At 36.4% G+C, this 9,879-nt stretch overlaps 1 protein-coding gene across 1 annotated transcript; it reads right to left on the bottom strand.

Moving 5' to 3' along the window:
* Positions 1-23: 23 nt before the first annotated feature.
* On the bottom strand, positions 24-8,932 carry LOC121767336 (protein VAC14 homolog). Its single transcript, XM_042163582.1, has 20 exons — positions 8,575-8,932; positions 8,349-8,462; positions 8,140-8,205; positions 7,289-7,378; positions 7,098-7,217; positions 6,974-7,002; positions 6,713-6,855; positions 6,530-6,624; positions 5,709-5,795; positions 5,483-5,590; positions 5,264-5,355; positions 4,985-5,066; positions 4,493-4,558; positions 3,697-3,812; positions 3,416-3,536; positions 3,100-3,261; positions 2,848-2,976; positions 1,414-1,482; positions 712-993; positions 24-532 (listed from the first exon to the last, which is right to left on the bottom strand). The coding sequence occupies exons 1-20, from the start codon at positions 8,662-8,664 to the stop codon at positions 425-427; spliced, it is 2,169 nt and encodes a 722-aa protein (XP_042019516.1). The 5' UTR covers positions 8,665-8,932; the 3' UTR covers positions 24-424.
* Positions 8,933-9,879: the final 947 nt, after the last annotated feature.

Genomic DNA, 9,879 nt, shown 5'->3' on the forward strand with positions numbered 1-9,879 from the left:
ATCAATAGTGGGATAGGCCAAGGTAATGAGAAACAAGAATAATATGAGATGCAAAATGTGTACACTTATTATACAATTTGTGACAGATGAATTATAACCCAAAAGACAGAACATGAAACAAACTCAATAATAACAATAATCCTAGTAATCTATCTGGCCCCACATGGTTTTCATTAAAAACAACAAAACCACATGGGTATATCTGTCACTTCATGAGAAAAAAGGAAAAGGATAAGAAATAAAGAATAGCTTGGCAATATCCAAGCGTTGCTATAAAAAAAAAACCAATGCCCATCACCCTTATGGTTTCAATTAAAGAAGCTACCAGAATATACAATTTACAAATTTCTGCAGCTGGATCTCTCTCTGTGCTCCAACACCCGAACCCACTGTATAATTGAATTTTGACAACACCGCGAAACGATTAAAGTTGCAACTGCCCGGGAATTCTACGGGAAGAAGTCCTCGAAGGAGGCCTGTTTGTATCTGGCGCTGCCAATGCACGGTTTGCTTCTTCTGGTCTTTCTATGTCCTGTTAATGTAGTCATCCGATGGTTATAATTTGCATACAACAAAGGCTCTTGCATTTTTTGTTTTAAAAAACTAAATTATTGAAGTTGCAAATTTCGATTCAAAAGTGTGCGTATGATGGTGCATCTTAACAACTTAAACCCTAACATAATGCAGTGAATGAAGTAGGGAATGACAAACCTTTGAGGATGATGAACTGCAACGAATTTGGGACTGCTTCTTAGAAAGTGAGCGGTGCTGGTCTTGGACTCGGGCAAAGTCCTTCAGCAATGAGACAAAGTTTATCCCATTACGAACGTTCCTTGTATCTGCATCACCATCCTCTGCAATTTGTGATCCACCAACATGATTAACTTCTGTGAAAGTCTTCCCTGGTGACAGTCGCTTGAATTGTTCACCACTGAAGGAATACGGAGGTACAGTTTTTAATCGGGTCCGGAGTATCTTGAATGCTACACTTTGCTGCATCAGTGGATAAAGAAAAACTAATGAAAAGCAGTACATGGTGTTCGCAGTGAACAAATTATTTAGCTTACAGAAAGTCAGCAACTATACTAACATCAATAAGCCTTTTGTTTTAAACTGATGCTTGTACCCTCAATATACAAAATTATAAAACTCTCATATCTTCATTGCATGTGGTAGTATTCTATGTAAAACTCCATGCTTAGGCTACCAAAGTACAAATTGCAGATAAAACCAATTAAAATGCTTTCAGAAACATCGGTATACAACTATATATATACATTTCACTTGAAACTACCGGGCATGCCTTTTTTCCTCTCAATTCATCAAAAATACCACAACTACGGGCAGTTTTCTCGAACTAGAAGGACTCAACATCATCTATGCATAATGGTGGTCAATGCTTCAACCAAGTACCTGGGGTAGGAGCATTAGGAGACCATACAATGCTTTCAACAACCATATATATCTTCCTGGTTCAAGAAGCTGCAACAAGAAAACAAGATCTCAATCTGATGGTAAATCATAAAATTTCCACTAAAAGAAAATATCTCATCATGCATCCTAAATTAAGCACTTGCATACATTTCTTGGACTAATATATTCAATTCAACATCAACTATGTATCTGCAATAACTTTACATTTAAGCATCATAGTAATACAACTTACACATAAATTAGATTCTAGCGCAAGCTAAAATAGTAAGGATCATACAATATTACCTAGAGTAATAGATGATAATACTCTGTACTACTTATTTCTGGACCCAAACTATCTTAATCTCGCCACCATTCTGTCACAGACCATTAGCTCCTATCCTGTAACCGAGCCTTCTGTCTTTTAACTTAGTTGGCAAACACAGCTATGGACATTTGGCCCAAAAGTTCAGTTTAATGCCATGCAAACTACAAATATATATACAATATTCCAAATATATGTATGAACTAATTTGACCATTTTAACTGGGTTGGCAATGGTTCATGGTTAAAGGTGGGGTCAGTTTCCCCATTTTTCTAAACATTTTCCTATGCACATTTCATATAGAATAATAGAAGTCGTGCAAACTAATTTGCTCACTATTGTCAAACTTTCTTAGTTTGTATTTTTTTGACATAATTATCTTCAGATAAATTTGAAATATCATATTCTCAAAAGGTGCAAGAAACTCTCTTATATTATGAATTACCAAACTGCTCTAGTTTCTGAATCTCTGATGCATGTTTTCTATTTCAATTTGCTATCTTCTTGTGGCTGGAGGTCGATCTAAGTATGTGTTCACAAGCCTGTGCCGGGGTATCACTAGAATGTAGTCACTCCATTCCATTCTCTTACTTTACTCTCCCTCCACTTGAACTATTTTGCATAATTTTTCAAAACGAGTACGAAAAAGAAATGTGCCAACACGAATGGAACAGAGGGAATACTTGCTAATTACGCCCATCACTTATGCAAGAATCTGAAAATTAATCACATTCTTTTATTTTTCCCACACTAAAGGACTGGACTTTACATGGTAGCCAACACCGATAGATCATACTATTACAGAACATATGCTGGCTTATAGCATAGAGCAGAACGTTCGTCTAGAGAATTACCAGCCAGTATAAAATTCTATAAACAAAAAAACTGCATACAATGGCACATTTCACTCTCTTAAACATAAATGCAGGTTTGAATACACCATACATAGTAACATGAGTAGGCAGTAAGATTAAATCCACCTAGCTACATAAATACTAGTACTCAGTATTATACTAGTAGTAACTAAAAATATGATGCAGATGTCCGTCTAAAAGAGAACACCCAATCCATGAGTTTCATCTACCAATAGAACATTCAATCAAACATACCTGAAGCCTTAGATATGCAAAAGTAGGAGTCTCGAGAAGGTGGATCAATTTATCCAATTGGACTAAAAACTTGACATTAATATCTTCCTCAACCAACGCTTGAATGACAGTACTTGCATGATGATAAGTCTGCATAATGATAGCAACAAAGGAAGAGCAAACACAAAGTAACATTAGTAAAGGAAAATGTGTAAGGGAACTTCAGGCAAAGACAAGATGGCAGTACAACCAACCACCAATATAGGACCTCACCTGAGCTAATAGGCAAAGGCTTATAATAGCCATTGGTGAATGGCACCATGAAGCATATAAAGAAAGGAACAAGTCTTTTGCAGCAGCATCAAACAAGGTTTTTTTCAGGAGGTTGCGAAGGTTAGCCAACTCAGACGAAGTCAGCAAGATCAAATTCAAAGCCTGAGACAAACAACAATGAAAAAATAAACCCACATACTGAGTATTAACCCCAGTTAGCTACCCATGGATAGTTAAAAGAAATGGATCAGACATTAAGACAAATACTCCTTAGGTGGACTAGATATATACACTGTACAGCTTAAAGGGATTATACCTGAACCATAACAGATGCAAAATCCAGTTCAGGTTCTCGTTGAAGTATAGTGGAGAGCTTCCTATAAACTCTTTCTGCATCTAAAAGCACGCATAGTCTACGGACAATCAAAGCACCACGTCTGCACAACAAAAAAAAAGATGGACTTATTCCCACAAACTATCAAAAAACTATACTGCAGCATTTACCAACCCAAGAGAAAAGGAATAAGAAGAAAAAGAAGAAGACGTTGGGGAGAGCCCAAGGGAAAAATTACACACACACAAAGCTTAAGGACTCACTTCTCCAGGAGAGAGTTGTCTTCCCGAAAATTTTGAACTAAATAAACAATAAGTTGGTTGAAATGCTTCTCATCTTCAGCAATGCGTGCATGGACCTCAAGCACCAAAAGCACCACCTGAAGAGGAAGCAGTCAAATCATGCAGTCCCAATGTCTCACGACTTCCTTAACAGGGAATCAAACCTTTTAACAATTATAAAGTCATATCTGAAAGCCAAACCATAAGAGATTGGAAAGAATGCATATAAAATTTGACTATTCAAGTACCACCAGACAGCAGATGGTTAAAGTTGCAATCTAATTTAATTGGATTATCGCTACAGACCACCAACTGAAATAATTACTGGATACCAAAACTACTGGAGTTGCAATCTAATTTGTCTCTCATAATAGGATGCATTTTTTCCAAGATTAATTTAAATCCTTCCATATTTCAGAGGCAGTTGCTATTGCACTAAGGACATCAGACTTGGCTATAGAAGAAGAAACTAGTACTGTAAGTTATGATCCATCCCATACAATTTCTCTTTCAACTTTAGTTACTTTTCTTCCCATATGTCCAGGGTATTGCACATCATGCAATGAGTTCGACTCACGTCTCATCTTTACATGAGAAGAACGACAAACAACCAGTTTACAATAAAAAATTGCAGCTATTAGCATCTTACAATGTTCATCCAAGAAAATTTCCGAACTTAGTGTTATGCTAAGACTAAATTAATAAGCTCCAAATTTTACTTGTGAAAGACAGTAAAAAAGATCATTTAAGAAATAATTATAGGATTCCGAGAAGATACCTCGTCAGAAGGATCTGAAAGTGCCTTAAGAAGAGTTTCAAAAACGTCGCTCAGGAATGATAAGACCTGCTCAAAAAAATAAGATAAGAACAAAATTTGTGAAGCCCAAAATACATAGCCAGCAATTGGGCACAGCCAGAAACTATAATCTGGGGTGAACATACAAGAATTGGTATAAACTTAACAAAAAAACATTAGTATTTGAGTACTTATTCAGAGTTGAACCATGCAACAAATGTGAATGGAGCTAAATGTAATCAAATGCTTTTACTACTGGTAATCTGAATGACAATTTGTTCCAAGATCAATGCTATGCTAGCTCCAAGATAGTTTTTGCCCCAAAGACCAACCATCTTGATCTACTAAACTTGGAAACAAATGTACACTGAGTTGTAAGTGTTGACTGTCAATAATCTACAACAATTTCATCCATGGTATAAAACATAATCACATAAGCAAACTAATGAGTACTGAAGCAAGATTACTTATTACCCCTTCCCGGTGTCTATTTAATAGGGTTGATATCCAATGCAATGCTTCAATTCGTGTAGCCTCCCATTCACTAGACAGGTGCCTGTAAACATGGCAAAAAGTAACATTTACTATTCCATATATCCAGTGTGAGACATTGCAGACTAACAGAATACTTCAAGGTAAGAGAAAATTATTAGACCATTATTTTCAATTCAAACAATTTCTGAGGTGAATCGGTCAACCTAGCCACATGAAATAGATGTGACCTAACAATGTTCAAGCCAAGAAGATAATTACCTCCTAGCTACAGATAGGATGGCTCCAACGTCAAATCCTTCCCCTGGAGCAGCTTGGATTCCTCGAAGTTCTTCATTTGTTTCGATAGCAACCTAAAAGTTAAAAGAAATATATAAGCCTATTGAAACATAAAAAAGGGATTAGGATGCAAGTATGAGTGGAGATCCGAAAGTCAGGGATAAGACAACTAAACGAGCATCATTCCAAACAGGGACTTACAACTCTAATCTTGTCTTCCTTATCTGATATGCAAGGTAAAATTGCACCAAGAATATCAGCATAATGAGGAACAAGTTGGTCTCCACCAAGCTTTACAAACTCATTAATCTGCAAAAGAGAATAAGAATTCATTCGCACTAATCTAGAAAAATCAGCATAGTATTTAATTTACTCAGGCATGAGAAAGCTGTGAAAGCTGGAAATTTTGTAAATGAATTCACTTTACCCAGGTGATAGCAGTCAGTCGAGTAAATTCATCAGGTGAAGCTGCCCTCTGCACCAGTATCTCAGCCATGCGGCCATAATCTACAGACTTCAAAATGGGCACTGCTTAAGTCAGAAAATTGATATGGATTTCATCCAAACAATAGACGATGCAATCAATAATGCTTGGAAAAGTAAAATTCTAACACGAGAACCATAAGCTTTCTGCTCCAGAACCAAAATTGATAGTACCTCCTAGTTTTGCTTATTAGTCAATATACCTCCTACTTATTTTCATTTTTTACCTTAAATTTCAGAGTCGTTTGTTTTGGTAGATTGGATTGGATGCCCAACTTCTTTGGGGAGGAAGAAAGTAGCCATTTCCATGATAAAGTAATTTATTTCTAATTCTACAGGCCTTTTGTCTTAGAAGCCTTAATGACCATAATTACGATAGCTTATATCTTAGATTATGATACCTGCAGCAGCCTACTGATAGATATTTTAGAAACCTTAAAATACTAAAGTTCTTATCCCAACCCAATCCCAGTGGTTCTTTTGTAAAAAATCAATAAGTTACTAACAATTATCCTACGTCAACTTGACATCATAATCGCATATTAAAAGTTGTCATAATTGTGTATTTGAGCTAGTAGCCTGCCTAGTACTGGGTCAAAACTTTTTGGAGTTAAAATATTTTGGTTAAGAATCCAAGAGAAATTCAAATAGAAAAAAATTCCAGTATTATTTGCCTCATTTGGATATTATAGCCTTAAGAAATCCAGCTTGTATCAACACACACAAGTGCAAAGTTAGCAAGGTAAAAAGTAGCATAAGTCTTACTGGAGAGTTCTTGATTTCTTGAAGAAACTCTGAAAGTGCTGAATCAGCTTGTTGCCTTATTTCATGGCTAGAATCACTCAGCATGTTAAACAAGCCTACAATTCCAAATTCAGTAATTAATATGTGCAATATATGAGCAACAAGAATAATAGATCAAATAAAAACTCAGACTAGGACACACACCATCAAGAAAATCTGGAAGAAAACCAAGCATGTCTATATCAGGAACACTATCTAGAACCGTAATCCAGCCAACCAAAAATTGACGGACATAAGGGTTCAAGACGTTCATTCGTTCTCTCAACAAAGGTATAAATTCTTCGATGCTGTATCATGTCAAAGAAGCATCAGTGCCAGTTGAATACATTGTTATATGATTAGAGATCAACTAGAGAATTGATCACAGAAAACAGATAACGAAACATGAACAAGTAGATGACACACCTAAATTGATCGCTCTCAGTGACTATGTCCTGCACTCAAACATAGCCAAATAAAGGAACAAGAATTACTCCTTGTTCAACTGATATCTTAAGATCTTTCATTTAAAGATAAATGAAATCTACACCTTCACAAGTCTATCTAAAAGATGAGCAGCACTCTGTACATTGGCATCTGAATCTGCTGAGAGCTTACACAATGCATCAAATATCTGGTTGAAGAACACTATAAAATCGCCCCTGACAACCTGCAAATTGCCGATGTTGAAGTCCCAAATTCATAAAAGGAAAGGAGAATAGCAGAGGTAATTTTACCCACCTTCGCAATGTTATACAGAGCTTCACAGGCATAGTAACGAACTCTGCTATCTTGGTCGGCAAAGGAGTTCAAGACTGGAGGAACAATTTGCTTCGACCCAAAGGAGAGAAATGAGTCAGATACAAATTTTACTGGGACAACCCAAGAAATTGTACCAATAAAAATCGATTTAAACTACTGGCAGGAAATGCAAAAAACAGCTGTGTAGAAATGATACAGAAAATAAGAGAAATATGCATAGCATTTCCACTTAGAAAATGATCACAAGAAGTTCTAACAAATAACAAACATACGGATAGAGTTATAATTTACAAAAGAATGGTTCCCCATAGTACTATTCCTCTTTAGATGCAATCATACAATGCAGCTTATACCATTGTCAAAGAATCATAAACCCGCAACCGCAACCCAATAGACAACTATCTTTCTCTTAGGACCAGCAAAAATGCAAAATGCATAATTAAAACATAATCCTCAAATAAATACAAGGATGCGTGTGCCTCCTTTTCCCATGGTCAACATCACACCATGTTCTGTGATAATTAATATATCCCCATGTCCCCGTAATAGCATAGATAAGTTCTTCTAGGCAATGGTGAAAGAAGATTCAGCTCCATAGCATCCACTATGGCAACTAATGCATTATGTTTAGTGTATTATTTTTTTACCCTGAACCCTCTCAGGATACATATCAGAAAATAGAACTTATATTTACCAATTAATAACTGACCACGACACCAGTTTGAAGATATATCAGAGAAAACATGAAGTAATTGACCAACTAATTGACAGCTACACTATAACACATATCCACGAGAAAAAAAAAGAAATAACCAAGGTGGTATTCTTACATCAAGATGTTGTGCGGCTTCTGAAGTCAAACCTACTGTTGCTGCTGCCAATCCTATCAAACCTCCCTAAACCCAAAAAGAAATCCAAACAAGACAATGAAGCAAGACACAATTCTCCACCAGCAACGCATTATATCAATTCCGGACTTTCAGATACTTCAATAAGAAGATATGCAAAAGCTAAATCGATAAAGTCTAGAAGAACATACTTTACGATGATTTGCCTGGGGCGAGTAGGTATATTCATTAGTCAGCAAATTGATCACTGCAGTGATCTTATCATGATCACCTGCCATCGCTAATTGTTTCACTATCCCTTCCACCTAGATCGAACAAAAGCCGCAGAGAGAGAAAACAAAAGGATATAAACACCAAAGCTTACATAAAAAAATCTAAAAGAGCAAGTAAAATTATATGAAAATGCAATTTGTGCACCTCCAAAGCAGCATTCTTCCGCTTCTCATAGAGCTTGTCGGAGAGATTACGCAGAACAGCTGCTGGAACCACAGATAGTGCATCCGCCATCGAAAAAACCCGCTGACGAAAAGCAAAATTATCTAATTCTCATCACAATCAGATGTAAGGTAAGTGGTGGTTATACGTAAAATCGAAATATTTAGAGGTTCGGGCGATCGAGAGCGATAGCAGATCTAGTCATGGAGTACCCAAAATTAGGGGGGGAAATCTGCAAGTGGGGGGAAGAACGTTGATAGAGTTGAAACTTTGGGGAGACACTCTTTTTCCAATTTCTTTACTAATTTCCAGTCTTTTTTAGAATTAGGGTTCTTTTCTTTTGTTTTATTTTAGTAGGAGTACTATATTTTGGAGTGCATCGTGGAATTAACGAAGGGGTTTGTGCGTCTTCACCTCATACAGCTCATGGGATTGGTGCTGAAATTACTCAAATACCCATCTGTCACACTTCTTTTCAATAATTTCATACCAAGGAATAAAAGAGTTTCGCTTATTTAATTCTAAATAAGAAATTATTTATATTGTTATTGTTATGAGTATTAAATTAGTACTCCCTTCGTTCCATATTAAGTGTTCATATTCAACTCTACACGGATTTTAAAAATAAAATAAAAGTGTGTTGAAAAGTTGGGTTATAATGGTCTCAATTTTATAACTACGCTAAAACGACTAGCAGGTATCAGGAATAAAATAAAAGTGAGTTGATAAAATGTGAGTGGAATGAGCTGTTAGAATTTAGGACTACTTACCGTTTTATGGTAAAAAAAAGTGAAAATGGACTCTTAAAGGGGGATGGATGGAAATGGCAAATGTGGACACTTAATGGGGTTGGAAGGAGTAATCTTTTCCATTGATTTATAACTAAGCTAAAACGACTAGCAGGTATCAGGAATTATCCAATCTGATACCCGTTAAGTATCGGGTACCTGCTACCCGCATAAATCAGGGGCAGTGCGAGTAGTGAATTTCAAGAGTAGGGTATACCCGATACCCGACCAGCTAACACTTGCCACACCCGAGTAGTCTAGCGTTTTTTACTTCGTTTTTTTGCGAGTAGTGAATTTCAAGAGTAGGGTATACCCGATACCCGACCAGCTAACACTTGCCACACCCAAGTAGTCTAGCGTTTTTTACTTTGTTTTTTTTTACCAGCGTCGCTTCTCTCTTTTCATTTTCAACTTTCAGTTTTTCACTATTTCATTCCAATTTCTCATCGAAGAATTATGCTACCCACCACCATCCCAATTTCTCGTCGTGCTGATGTGC

The sequence above is a fragment of the Salvia splendens genome, chromosome 15, assembly GCF_004379255.2.
Source record: "Salvia splendens isolate huo1 chromosome 15, SspV2, whole genome shotgun sequence".
NCBI classification, from domain to species: Eukaryota; Viridiplantae; Streptophyta; class Magnoliopsida; order Lamiales; family Lamiaceae; genus Salvia; species Salvia splendens.

Bases quoted from the DNA above. Each gene is read 5' to 3' on its own strand.
- LOC121767336 (XM_042163582.1), bottom strand. From the start codon at position 8,664: ATGGCGGATGCACTATCTGTGGTTCCAGCAGCTGTTCTGCGTAATCTC. The intron at 6,856-6,973 runs GTGTGTCATCTA...GACATGATACAG, and splicing joins ACTGAGAGCGATCAATTTAG to CATCGAAGAATTTATACCTT. The intron at 5,356-5,482 runs GTAAGTCCCTGT...TTTAACTTTTAG, and splicing joins AGGAAGACAAGATTAGAGTT to GTTGCTATCGAAACAAATGA.